Source organism: Curcuma longa, chromosome 2, assembly GCF_044706935.1.
Source record: "Curcuma longa cultivar G26 ecotype Majalengka, Jawa Barat chromosome 2, ITB_CL_G26_1.1, whole genome shotgun sequence".
Classification (NCBI taxonomy): domain Eukaryota; kingdom Viridiplantae; phylum Streptophyta; class Magnoliopsida; order Zingiberales; family Zingiberaceae; genus Curcuma; species Curcuma longa.
The window spans coordinates 5,305,435-5,318,731 of NC_133862.1; the positions used below are offsets into that span (position 1 = coordinate 5,305,435).

General features: G+C 41.1%; 2 protein-coding genes and 1 pseudogene across 2 annotated transcripts in view; all 3 read left to right on the plus strand.

Moving 5' to 3' along the window:
- LOC141822251 (kinetochore protein NDC80 homolog) overlaps positions 1–9,518 on the plus strand; it is a 13,206-nt gene extending 3,688 nt beyond the window's left edge. Inside the window, exons 4-5 of the mRNA XM_074709695.1 lie at positions 8,913–9,059; positions 9,131–9,518. Coding sequence (XP_074565796.1) covers positions 8,913–9,059; positions 9,131–9,391 — 408 coding nt within the window. The 3' untranslated portion in view covers positions 9,392–9,518. The remainder of the gene's footprint in view (positions 1–8,912; positions 9,060–9,130) is intronic.
- A 983-nt stretch (positions 9,519–10,501) lies between these two features.
- LOC141822208 (uncharacterized) lies at positions 10,502–11,578 on the plus strand. The gene is made up of 2 exons (XM_074709645.1): positions 10,502–11,197; positions 11,315–11,578. The coding sequence occupies exons 1-2, from the start codon at positions 10,643–10,645 to the stop codon at positions 11,375–11,377; spliced, it is 618 nt and encodes a 205-aa protein (XP_074565746.1). The 5' UTR covers positions 10,502–10,642; the 3' UTR covers positions 11,378–11,578.
- Positions 11,579–12,321: 743 nt separating this feature from the next.
- LOC141821467 (glycosyltransferase BC10-like) lies at positions 12,322–13,277 on the plus strand (annotated as a pseudogene).
- Positions 13,278–13,297: the final 20 nt, after the last annotated feature.

Here is a 13,297-nt window from a genome sequence, read left to right on the forward strand (position 1 = left end):
CCAAGCTAGAATTCTGCAATTTATGTAAGAAATTAAGTCTTAAGTGCTGATGGTTAATTCATCAGAAGACACAATGGCATGCTGAGGCAAACTTGTTCATGTAGTTGCGTTAGGATGCCCATGACCATCTTTAGATTGTTTTCACATGTTACAAATCGTAAGACAATTGTTTGAATATATTTCAATACACAACAAAAAGTGAACTTTTACAAAGGTTAATCTTAACAAACAAAGGTCTATACTACTGCTCAATCATTTTAATCTCATGGAGTATGTCTTAGGAATAACAAAACTAATAATAGAAAGCTTGCTGCAGATAACTGCTGATTAGTAATCAATAGTCATTAGAGATGGCAGAACTCCTATAGTATTTATTCTTAGCATATTCTATATAGGTAACAGTAGCAAATAGGGCTGTAAATGAATCGAATGTTCGTGAACAAATTTAGTGTTCGGCTTAGTAAGAGTTTGCTTATGTCCGTTCAATACACACAAAAGACGCATTAAATAAACAAGTTTGAACAACTTGTTAAACTAAACAAACAAGCTTCAACATATGTATTCAACTCATTAATATTCATAAACAACGTTCATGAACATTGTTCGTAAACAATATTTGTGAACCATGTTCATCAATAAAACTCTTATCAATATGCTAAATAAAGAAATAAAGTTTCAAAATGAACAAATAAATTTGTATTATCAAGCTTAATAATCAACCAAATAAATTTAAAAGGTAAAAGTTTCAAACAATCAAACAAATTTGAATTAAGAGTTCGATGACATTTAAACAAACCAAGCTCAAGTCAAGCTTGAGCCAAACTCAAGTTCATATAAAGGAAACCAAACCAAGCTTGAACAATCATATTAAAAGCTTGATTCATTTTAGGCTCAGTTTGGCTTGGTTACCTTATCAAACAAGCTTGAACACCATAAAGTTTGACTTGGCTTGACTTATTTACAGCCCTACTAACAAACAAACAAGAACAGAAACATGGTTAATGTGATAACTATTTGGCAATTTGCATGGATATTTTCTTTTGATTTCTGTAAAGGTTAAACAACCAATTCAGATGAGAATATAACATAAAATTCACACCACGGTCCATACTGCATTCAGCTATTCATCTTTTAAATGGTAATTTTTGTAGATCATCCAAGTAACTTGTTACACTAATGACAATGAAGGGACACTTAGGGGGTGTTTACTAATTCACTTAAGAAAAGGTCAGAAAATGTTGTACCAATATGAGATTGAGTTATATTTTGGATGTCCATTTACTTATTTACCCTTACTAAAAACTTGAAAAAATTCTTATATATTTGTTGTGAAGTTAAAACAGGTTGGCAAAAAGGTAATTACCCTACCCCAAAAGTACACAGATAAAGAAATCCCAGTTGACTGCATGATAGAACAACAAGAAGTGTTAAGGTTGGTCAAGGAACAGGTAGGTACATCAAAGTCACAGGTACATCAAAGTCACATATGTAGTCAATGATTAGGTGCCATCTGATTGTGTTCCAATTTCCTGACATTAAGCAAATTTTGTTCATCATCTCGTTAGTAAAGGGACTCAAGACAGGTTTTTTTTTTCTTTATAAAAAGTTTGACACGCTCAAGGATGGAAATGAAGCAAGGAGGTGTGTGGTATTGGTCCCATTAAGGGCAGGTAATTTGCGAATACAACACATAGTAATGGTGATGGGCCTTAATATGATTGGATGCTCAAAGACAGAAGCAGTGTGTTTGATGGTCAAGGAAGTTGAAGAAGACACTTGATGACCAATAGAAGTGCTAGAAGTTTGTCGGTGTTTCAGCTAATGCTAATACGTAGCCAAAGAACAGATTTGAGGCAGTTTTGTTTGTGTATTACACTGATAATTCATGCCATGCCAGGGATAACACGAAGTTGGTCTAGCTCAACAAGAAGATGAATAATATCGAATAAGATCAGGTGAGATCTTCAAAGTAAAAGTCAAATTAGATGTAGATTAGAGAGAAGCAATTTTCCAGAGTCCCATCCCTCGGATTGTTTGGTCTTGATTACTCGTCTAAAAGAGAAAGATCCGAAAATTTTCCTACAGGAGTGTAAATAAAGTTTCGATTTTCCCCTTTCTTTGGGCCAATACCTAGATTCGAATCAACAATCAAGACAGCATCCATCTGAAGACAAAATTACACGTACCATCTTGCGTGATGAGCGGATAGTCGGCCGCATTCAACGTAACGAACCAATCCCAGCCATCGTCCAGCCGGAGGAGCGCCGACGCAGCGTGGAGAGTGGCGGCGAGACCGGAGGAGCCCATCGGTGTCATCGCCCCGGCCTTCCCTACAACATCCACGTTCCCGAACGCCCGGGCGGCCGGGATCGTGAGCCAGACCCTGGCAGCGAGATCGCTCCGCTCAGACTCAGGCGCATCGGCGGAGAGGTGGAGAAGGTACCGGTTCCTGGGGTGATAGACGGCAAGGAGGAGGCGCAGGACGCGCCGAACATCTCCTCGGCCGCCAGCTATGTAGTACGCGAAGGCGGGCAGGTGGGCGGCGCCGCGATGGACGTCGGCGGGACTCGGGCAGCGCGCGAAGAAGGCAGAGGAGGCCTTTAACCCAGAGATGGCGGAAAGCACGAGGATAACGGACACGAAGCAGACGGAGACGAACGGGAACATCAATTTCTCTGCCGAGGTGGGCGCGCCCCAGTGCCGGCGGCCGAGCGCAGCCGGAGCCTGCAACCGCGGGATCATGGCGACTGCAGCGAGCTACGACTCCATCCGGCCACCAGATCCGGATCAGCACTGAGCCTCGGCGTAGATCCGACGAGGTCGAGGAGGAGCCGAACAGGCAAGAGAACCAGGGCGAATGGCGAGCCGAAACGTGTCCATAACGGTGAACTTTGAAGTAGATAATGCAGGTGTATAAACATCATTATGAGCGAATTAAATGATAATTAAGAAAAATGCAGTTGGTAGATTCCGTGCGTTGATTAGTCTCTCATGATAATGACATTAAAAATGATGATTAAACTTGTATTAAGCAGCAAAACCAGATAGGTTTGCATCTTGAAATTATCGCCACGTTTATTTTATCAGGGTTAACTCTGATGTGTGATAAATCTTTGAATAATAAGAGACTAATAAACAATTAGCATTTACTTTTTAATTTCAAATAGCATGTAAACATGAGTATAATAATGAGTTTAAGCAAGTTAAATATCTAGTGATAATAATAATAATAATAATAATAATAATAATAATAATAATAATAATAATAATAAGTAATTTTAATGAAATAACCCATGAACAAAAGTATACTTATTCATCAATTAGGATTTCTAACTGAGATTCATTATTATCTAATGCCAATTTACTATATATCAACACACCGATTTACCCTTTAAACATTTAAGGGACATCATCAAAAGCTAAGTTAAAAAAACTTATGCCATGATTACGTCTAAGTATAAGATGGAGTTAAATCTTTGATAAATCATAGAAGATTGACTTTTAAAGATGACGTGATAATAACTTCTGAAATAAGGAGATGACAAAGAGTTGACAGGAATGAAAAGAGTCGGTTGAAGGAGTTGGTAGGAATAGTAAAACTCAATTAAAGGAGTTGACTATCTCTGAAAAAACTTAGCTAGAGATTAGAAGTTAATCAAAACACACCTTAGCAATAACCCTTTGATGCTCAAGTCAAAATAGAATGGAAAAATAAATGAAAAATATAGAATATTATTATGATCTTAGAGATTGCATATCTTCGATTAAAGTGATGAATTTTTTATTCTCAAGGTATGGTTGAGTTGATGTGGAGACAGATTTGTTAAAATAGATAAAAGTCTTTTCAGGTAATACCCTCTTCTAATGATTAATTATAACTTTTCGATTTATCTCTTCATAGATGGTCGTGAGATTACTGTGTGAGACTATTGGAGTGGCTAAGATGACGAATTCCACTTTATATAAGAAGAATGACTCCAATTTTTTTTATAGAAATGAACAAATATGTCTCTTCCTTAATGGAAATTCTCTTTCAATGAGTACCTCTTTTCTCTTATTCATAACTGTTCTAAGTCTTTTCAGATGAGTAATTATCTTTTTTTTTTGATAAATATCTGTACAATCTTTCATTTGGGTCTTGCAATTATTGTCATAACTATTATAACTAATAGAACGACAATACCTTGAAGTGAGCCAAAATTCTCTTGAGATTTTGAGTTTTTATAATAAATTTATATTTGGTTTAACTCTTCATAATTGTTATTCCATTATCAGTTTAATATTTTATTCTGACCATTTAATCTTTCTATTATAATAATTTTAAAATAATTTGGTCTTCTTTGAAAATAGACCTTTAAGTTGCATAGCGCATTCCAATTTCAAATTTCTCCTTAAACCATTTTGCACTCGCGAGCGCCAAGCAGCCGAAATTAGGGATGCGAAGAGGACCAGCAGGAGGGGGCGGCGGTGGTGGCGGCGGCGGAGTTGCCCGGCGCTACTCCAAGCTCTCGGTAGGCCAGCCATCTCCGTTCGACGTAGCTCGTTACTTCGACTTCAATTCCGTCGCCAACGGCCGGGATTCCGACGCCAGCCTGGGCAGTAGTCGGCCCTCCTCCGTGGGCGGTCGCCCTGCCTCCGCCGCTCCTTCCGCCCTACTGACGGATCGGTCCGCCCAGGCCGCCGCACTCCGATCCGTCAACGCTTTCCTTGCCTCCCACTCGGCTCCTGTCACCCTTAAGCCCCCTCTCCCCGCCGCACGAGATATTAACGACGCGCTCCGCTTCATCCTCGGTTGCCTCGATTGGCCCTTACACGAGCTCGGTGAGGACCTTCCCTCACTCCTCCATCATCTCCACTGCCCTCTCAAGCTCAATCGCTCAGCCCTCAAGGCGCCCGGCACCCCCCACGCTTGGCCGCATATTCTCTCCGTCCTCCACTGGCTCGTTCAATTCGTCCTCGTAACTGATCACCCCACCGCCTGTGCCTCCCCGCAGACAGATCAGCCCAACGACTTTCTCCTCTTTGTAACTCGCAGCTATTCCCACTTCATCACCGGTGAAGATGGCGCTGTTGAGGATCTCGATGAGGAGTACCTCGGCAAGGCCCAACACCAGGCTGCCAATACTGCTGCAGCCATGGAGGTCCGCGAGAGGGAGGCCAAGGATCTGGAGGCAAAACTTCAAACTTATCGAGCGGAGCCATCAAAGAAGGTGGCCCTGGAAAGGGAGAAGGGGATGCTGGTCGAGGACGTCAAGAAGTTCCAGGCGGTGGTGGACACGTGGGGTGGAAAGGTGGCTGCAATGGAAGCTTCACTGTCGGAGTGGGAGAAGGAGCTAGAGTCCAAGGAAAAGGAGAGCAATAGGTTATGCAAGGAAAATGAAGAATTGCAAAGGCGGATTGATACCCAGGCTGTCAACGTGCGTGATATGGATAGGATGAAAAGGGAGATGCAGAGGGTAGAGAGGGACATTGCAGATGTAGAGAGCGGGGGAAATGCATTGGAGGAAAAGGCATGGGAACTTGAGGCAACCACCAGCAGGAAACTCAATGAAATCGAATTGATCTTGGAACAGAGTAATCAGGCTGTTAGAGAGTACGTCTCTACTACTGATCTTGTTCATTACAACCTTAATATTTACCTCTTGATTCTTTTAGATTTTATATTGGAGTTTAGGTAAACATGGAAAATCATTTTTCAGTAATTTTTTTAGATCTTGGAACAGAGAAATCATTGTTTCTTTATTATTATTCTTATTATTATTATTATTATTATTATTATTTATTGGGGGTCTCTAATGTAGATATATTTGGTGGAGAAGGGTGATAAAGATAATCTGGATTGCCTCTAGTTGAGATGCCTTCACCTTGAAATGTGCTTATCAAGAATGGAGATTGATTAACCTTAAGCTGAGTGGAGTCATAGTGTATGGTGTAAAGGGTACATACCAAGATATGCTTTCATTTTTTTTGACAATGTTTGAAACAAGCTTCAAATACAAATATTAGATAGGCTATTGAAATAGGGATTCTTGAGTCTAATATATGCCCTTTATGTAACTCAAGCTGAATGTAATGAACAAGTTTTTTTTTTTTTTAGTTCTCAAGTGGTCTTTAGTTCAAACTATAAAAGAAATTCTAACTATCGAATAATTATCAAGGTGACTATATCTTTTGAGGAGATCATTTACAATTTTTTTGAGGGTACAAGCAATATTTAAAATCTCATTCTAAGTTGGGGTTTCAGTCCCAGATTGAAAATGACACAATTTAGTGTTACTTTAAATGTGCTGACAATATGGGATCAGTGGTTCCAATGAGGGGAAGAAAGAAGAAGAGGAAGAGAAGCAACTTACCTAGAGGCATCGTTGGCATTGGAGAAGGCTTGACATTGGTTGTTGTTATGAAGAAGCATTCAATTGTCTCATGGATGGGTTCTACCTGACATCAACATGACATAGAATTAGGGTTTCAACATAAAAACTTGGTCCCCATGGTGAAGGATCAGCTCATGTCAGAAGAAGAAGGGCGAACAAACCCACAAACGAAGGTTGATTTCACAAGTTCTAATGAAGATGAGCTAGCAACGAAAAGGAAGAAGATTGAGCTTGTAGACGAATCCGCAGAAGAAATATGTAGCTTTCTTGTTTGTACCAGAGGTTTTAAACCTTCTTGCATGGCAAGTGGAACAAAAAATTTCTCTTGACACGAGATAAAATTTTATACCATAGGTACAAGTGCAAAGGCAAATGAATATGAGATCCTGTTGCTGACTATCTTATACAACATTTGGAAGGAGAGAAATTGTGCAATATTTAATCTCCTTCCACTCAAATCAGAGTATGGTATTCTGTGATTACTGCTGCAATCTTAGGATTATCTATGTACTAGGAGCAAGAAATTGATTCCTACTTGTATCATGGGTTTCTGTTCAGATCTTTTGAATTGAGTACTAATGTTTCTGCACTGCAGTTTTTCAAATGATACTGACCTGCAGTGTTCTAGATCTAATTTTGTTTTTTTATCTGTTGGCCAAATTTGTGGATAAAGAGGGAGTTTTGAGTAACTGTGGCAAGTATTCAGATTGGTTTATGTTGTGATCAGGTTTTTTCACTAATGTTTCTGGACTATAGCTTTTCAGAAATGCAGAAGCATTCAAATCCATTCTATAAATGTGATGTAGGTTCACTTCTGTTCTGTTTAAATGATACTGTTCAGGTGATAATGTCTGGCAACGCTGATCACTGCTGATTCAACTTCGAGGCTATATAAAAGTTTCAGCTCTTCTCAATTTCAATGAAGTTTGCTGCATTTTTTGGTTGATAATGCTTGTTACTTTATGTTTTATTTTTGGTATGATGTTTGTAAGTTTTTTCTGTTGCTAAAATATAGAATCTAGATGCTACCAGGCCATCTGGGAGTTTACATCTTGAAATATTTAGCTTGCTGAACTGAAGTTTGGTTTTTGTACAGTTACATTTTCTTTTCTCTTTCTTTTTTCTGAGGAGGTTGAATGGCTGTGTCATTTATTTCTTAGATGTGAGAGATGAGTGAAAATAACCTTCCAACATTTCGAGCTTATTGAATATCCGTTGTAGTACTCCCCATTGACGATAATTATGGTCCTTTCTTCTTCTAGACTCATGACTGGTTTTCTTTGTTGTTGCTGATTTCAGGCTAAAGCTAGGGACTGATTTTCAGTATGTGCTAAATGTTAAAGGATCTTCACCAGCTGAGGTAATTGCAGTTGACTACAAGGCTACTCTAAAGCCTGCACTTAATGCTCTTGCTGAAGAGATGAAGAAAATATCTGTCTTAAAGTTGGAGGAGTCAACTACTCTACAAGAACAATCAAGAAAAGATGCTAAAATGCTAGCAGATAAAAGGAGCATTCTTGCTTCTTTGCATTCCAAAATTGATGAGGTTCTTTCTCTTAACAATTTTGACTTTTCGTTGATGCATGTCTTCTAGTAGCTTCAGAATAATTAGCTGGGTACTGGATTCCTGCAATTCCAAATTCTGGTAGTATTCTTAGTGTTGTGGTTTGGTGATATACTATTTTTCATTCAAAACTATCTTCTCGTAGTAGTTGTTTCATGTGATCCATCTCCTAGGAAAAAGTCCTTTTCTTTTTTTAATCATTAGCCAGAATTTGGTTGTTTCTTCCTTTAGCTGTACATTCTTTTTTCTGAACATTCTGCACAGTGCAGATTGCTATGCAAACATTCTTGATATCACTATGCTTAGCTAATCGTTTACTCAATCTAATTTGCCAAACCTCACTTGCCTTATGCTGACCTTGGTGTCTAGTGCTCTAATTGAAAAATGTGATGCTGTATTAATCTCAATCAAAATATTTCTGGTTGATCAGGTTTTGTCAATATTTCCCCCTTTATCCTAGAAACACTCAGCAGTTGTGTTTCTTCACTCTTGATATCGAGGCATATGAATTTTGCATAAGCTTTATGTTTAACAAAGTAAAGATGGTTTAATTTTTTGGAAAAAAAAAGAATAAGGGATATCTCAGTTAGCTGATTTCTGCATCAAGCATGCAAAAATTTTAAAGTATTGTTTGTCTTACTACATGTGGATATTTTAAGGGAGTTTATATGTCGAAGTGGTCATTCTCACACTATAGAAAAAGAATTTTGTTTTGGAAGCCAATAACTTGATTATGATGATGACAGATCAGTTATACTCCCGTTGAAACAAGTAGTTTTCTGAATCATGTTTATAGGTTTAGATCATTTTAGCACTAGCTGCTTTGGACTAATGCAAGCCCATATCTTGCACAGCGCAATTTCTTTTAACCTTCACTGGCTGAAAGACTGAAGGGTTGCAATGATGAAAAATGATCTTGCGTGCATATGGTATGCAAATCAGACCATTTGTATTTAAGTTGTCTTGTTTTCTAGGCTGATGCTCGGATGATGTTGCTAAAGAACGAAGCTGAAGAACATGCAACTAAATGCTCTGCAGAAGCTGAGAAAATGAGAGAGGAGTTTACAGAGAAAGAACATCAGTTGATTATGGTTGAAAAAGAGGCAGAAGAGCTTTTAAAGGTAGCTTTATTAATGCCCTTGTTCTTTTACTAACACTATATATATACAATTAATGACTGTCGTTTTTGTAGAAGTCTGAGAAGGAACTACAGGTTGCAACCAAAGAGGTCGATGAAGAAACTCAGATGTGCGCAAGCGAACTGTTGACACTGATTGATGATGTATCCGAATACAAAGAATTCATGGAGTCTAGAATCTCAGAAATGAAGACAGATCTATCTGAAACTGCTGATTTCGTGGCTTCTTTATCAGCAAATTTTGTCTCCACTCTTTCTGACTTCAGTCAAGGTGGCCGGAAACGAGCTCGTTACCCATCGATGAAGACACTCTGACGGTTTTACTTAGTGTAACGCAAAATCTATCGCAAACCATCCTTGATTCTGAATCACTAGAACAGGTTACTTCTGTCTCTCTTCACATCATTTTGGATTTGAGTTCCCTATGTTTGTATATGATGTGAGTCATGAATAGTCCTTACTAATATTAGTTTGATTAATATTCTGTTATTTGTATTCTTCTGATGGATTCTGTAGCCTAATACCTTGTTTACTTGGGGAGAGGAGAACAGAGCTTCTAGTTTCAAGCACTCCATTTACTCAGAGATTACTGGTGAGAGCTGCTCAACGAGATCAAATTGTTTCTCCTCTTGATTTCTTGATGCAAAATGTTAGTATAATAATGTTAATTATCGTAAATCATAAGTAATTGGAAATATTAATCGACTTAGTATAGGGGAAAGACACGTCTGACATTTGCAACTACCATAGAATTTTTGTTTTCATTTGCTCTAATCTTCCATGAAAATTTAATAATAATCATTGAGTAAAAATACTAAATTATGATGTTTTTGTAGATAATTTTAAAACAATGATTGTGATTATTAATATTAATCGATTCGGAAAATTAAATATTAAATTATTAATCAATAAATAGAATTAGATTTCGGGATACAAACAATGCATGTGAATTTGGTCTACTATCAAATCAAATGACCAAACATTTAATAGGCCCATTTAAAGCCCAGTGGATTAAATTAAATGAGATATTCGGGCGAGCACCGCACGTGTTCCGCCTGCCCTAGCTCCCCTCTCGTTCCGATTCCACTGCAGTGCACGCTTACGTCATGTGACAGCGACGTGTTCTGCCCGAATACTTTTATTACCGATCCATAAAAATAGTAAAATAAAAGATCAAGCTTCGAATTTTAAATAAGTTGAATATTTTAAAGCTCGATTTCTAAAAGTTGTATTCTGAATTAATCTAATAGACAAATAAATAAATAAAGACTTAGACTATTTTCGATCCAGACACATTATAAAAAAATAAATTAGCGAAAGAGAATTGTCGTCACCGATCTCTGCCATCTACCGGGGGTTTCCCGACTCACGTTGGGTAGCTATTTACTATTTTGCCTCCACGAGCTCGGGAGCTGGATACGGTCACCGCTTCCTGGAAGCCGCGGATCCATGTTGCTTCCTCCAGAGACGGAGCACCAGCCACCGGAGACATCGCCGGCGCTTCCGGCGACGCCGCTTGGCTAGGAGGAGAAAGGGAATAGCTTCCGCAGTTTATCGCTCCCGATCATGAAGACGTGGGGGAACAAGCGAGTGCTTCGCTGCGTGAGCGTGAACAACACGGGCGAGGGAGTCGCCAGATGTGCCGACGGCGCGGGCGAGCGGCAATCGTCCGGTACATCCGGGATTGGGCCGCGTGATCTGAAGGCGGGAAGTGGCGACGGCAGAAGCGCGGTGGATGAAGTGAGGGACAAACTCTTGGTTCGCCTCCGGGAGGCGGCGGATCGAATCAATCTGATATTCCAGCGAGCGCCTGCATCGTCACCTTCCAAGGGCGACGACCACGAGACGGAAGCGGTTCCGCCGGAGGAGGCCGAAACGGAGCCGCCGTCATCGCGGGCGTGGAAGCTGCGGACGAGGCGAAGGGGGGCTAGGGTTCCTGCTGCGGGCGAGAAAAGATCGGGGCGGCTGCTCAGATCAGGGAGCATTGAGCGGAGCGAACGGCCTAATTTCTCCGTCACCCTTACGAGGGACGAGATCGACGAGGACATCTACGCCGTGACCGGTCACAGGGCACGCCGCCGACCCCGAAAGCGGCCTCGCGTCGTCCAGAAGCAGCTCGATGTGAGTCCTTTCCTCGTTTGCATCATCAATCTTCCTCCCCCAACCTGAAAAATCTCTGCTCTTGCTTCTGACTCATTTCCACCGCCATTGATGGGCGAAAAACCTTTTTGGTACCAGATGCTGTTTCCTGGCTCATGGCTTTCGGAGATCACCGCCGAAGCCTACAAGGTTCCCGATTAGAAGCGGACACCGCCGGCCTCAATCCGCTAAAGCATCCATCTCTTTGACAAATCCGTCATCGCCATTGATTCATCTCCTCCTCCACAAAAACCAGCAAGTAAGCCATCTTTGTCTACTCGCCTGTCGTCGTTTCCCTGTAGTTTAATCGAATCAAGATCCAGAAAAGCTAGCTTTTTGGAGATTCCACCGAGCCTTATCTGCTGTAACAGTGACAATTGTTTGCAAGCGTATCTTCGCATGGTTTGGATTGGACAGATGAATTTGTGCTCTGTTCATCGCTCCGATTAATCTCTTGATCTTCCTCCCGGCAATCAACAATGCTTTCGTTAAGTTGGATTCCAGTTTCGGGAATCGGGAGGAAGAAGAAAGGATCGGCATAAAATTCTTTATGATTTAAAGCATTTTTCTTTAAAATTTCTTGAGGCATGCGAGGAAATTAAATAATTTTTTAAAAATAATTTGTTTCAAATGGGCCGGTCTTGGGCTTGGAATTTGGCTCGTCATGCAATGGCCCAATATGGACCAGTGGATAGGAGGATATCATCAAATGGTCTGACGAAAAATTATTAAATTTAAAAATTAAGATTTATTTAGTCTTTCGATATAGATTTGACCTTGACTTTGTGAATTCTCTTATTTTTCTCCCTCTTTAATCCGATTAAATTAAAGGGGTTCAAAAATTTCATTTAGTGGTCAACCTAAAAAATGAAATCTGTCGTTGTACGGTTTTTTTAATTTCATACGATTGATTTCATGATCATCTGCAAAGAGATAAATCGAAAAGCTACCGTTGATCACGATGAAAAAGAATATTACTTCAATTTCATCAAAATTTAATTTTTATCTATTTCAATCATTTTTTTTGTAATCAATTGTGTCATAGACAGTAGAGTGCCATAATAAATATTTCTTCTCAAAAGTTAGAGACAAATGAAATTACAAAAATGAAGCTCCCATTTTCCCTGTTCCTCCAATCTCTTCTCCTCTGTGGCCTCGGCTTTGCTCTCGGTACCATCTCTAGCTTCCACCTCACCCCTCCTACCCTGCAATTCCTCCTCCACATTTTCAACTCCGCCGCCGCCCCCTCCCTGGGCCATCATAAGCAGCGGGGCGGCGGCGGCGGCTTAGGTGAATTCCACGAGCTTAGAGAGGTAACGCACGACATGACGGAGGAGGAGCTGCTGTGGAGGGCATCCATGGTGGCAAAGGTCAAGAAGCTGCCATTCGAGCACAGGCCCAAGGTGGCGTTCCTGTTTCTCACCCGAGGGGAGCTGCCCCTTGCTCCTCTGTGGGAGAGGTTCTTCGAGGGGACTGAGGGGTCGTACTCCATCTACGTGCATGGCGACCCCGACTTCAATGGCTCAGAACCAGAACCCCATGGATTGGTGTTCCAGTGCCGACGAATTCCCAGCAAAGTCAGTTCTTCTTCTTCTCTCCCTCCCCGAAATTGATCGCTTTAGTTCGTATTGTTGTTTATTTCAGACGGTGAGTTGGGGTGGGATGAACATGATGGAGGCCGAGCGCCGGCTCCTGGCCAACGCCCTCCTCGACTTCTCCAATCAGAGGTTTGTCCTCCTCTCGGAGTCCTGCATCCCGCTCTTCGACTTCCCCACCGTCTACTCCTACTACCTCATCAACTCCTCCCGCGTCCACGTCGAGTCCAAAGACGTCCCCGGCCGCGCGGGCCGCGGCCGCTTCCGCGCGCGGTTCCGCCCCCGGCTGTAGCGCCGGCAATGGCGCAAGGGCTGGTAGCGGCTTCTCGAGGTCGACCGCGAAGTCGCAGTCGAGGTCGTGCATGGCCAACAGGGACTACTTCCCGCTCTTCCAGAAGCACTGCAGCCGCTGCTACGCCGACGAGCACTACTTGCCGACGCTGGTGGGCGCGGGTGTTAGCATCTAATGGGACAAATATATAATTAA

Excerpts from the sequence above, each read along its gene's own strand:
- LOC141822208 (XM_074709645.1), top strand. The coding sequence starts at position 10,643 with ATGAAGACGTGGGGGAACAAGCGAGTGCTTCGCTGCGTGAGCGTGAAC. Across the intron at positions 11,198-11,314 it reads TCGTCCAGAAGCAGCTCGAT|ATGCTGTTTCCTGGCTCATG; the intron begins GTGAGTCCTTTC and ends TTTTGGTACCAG.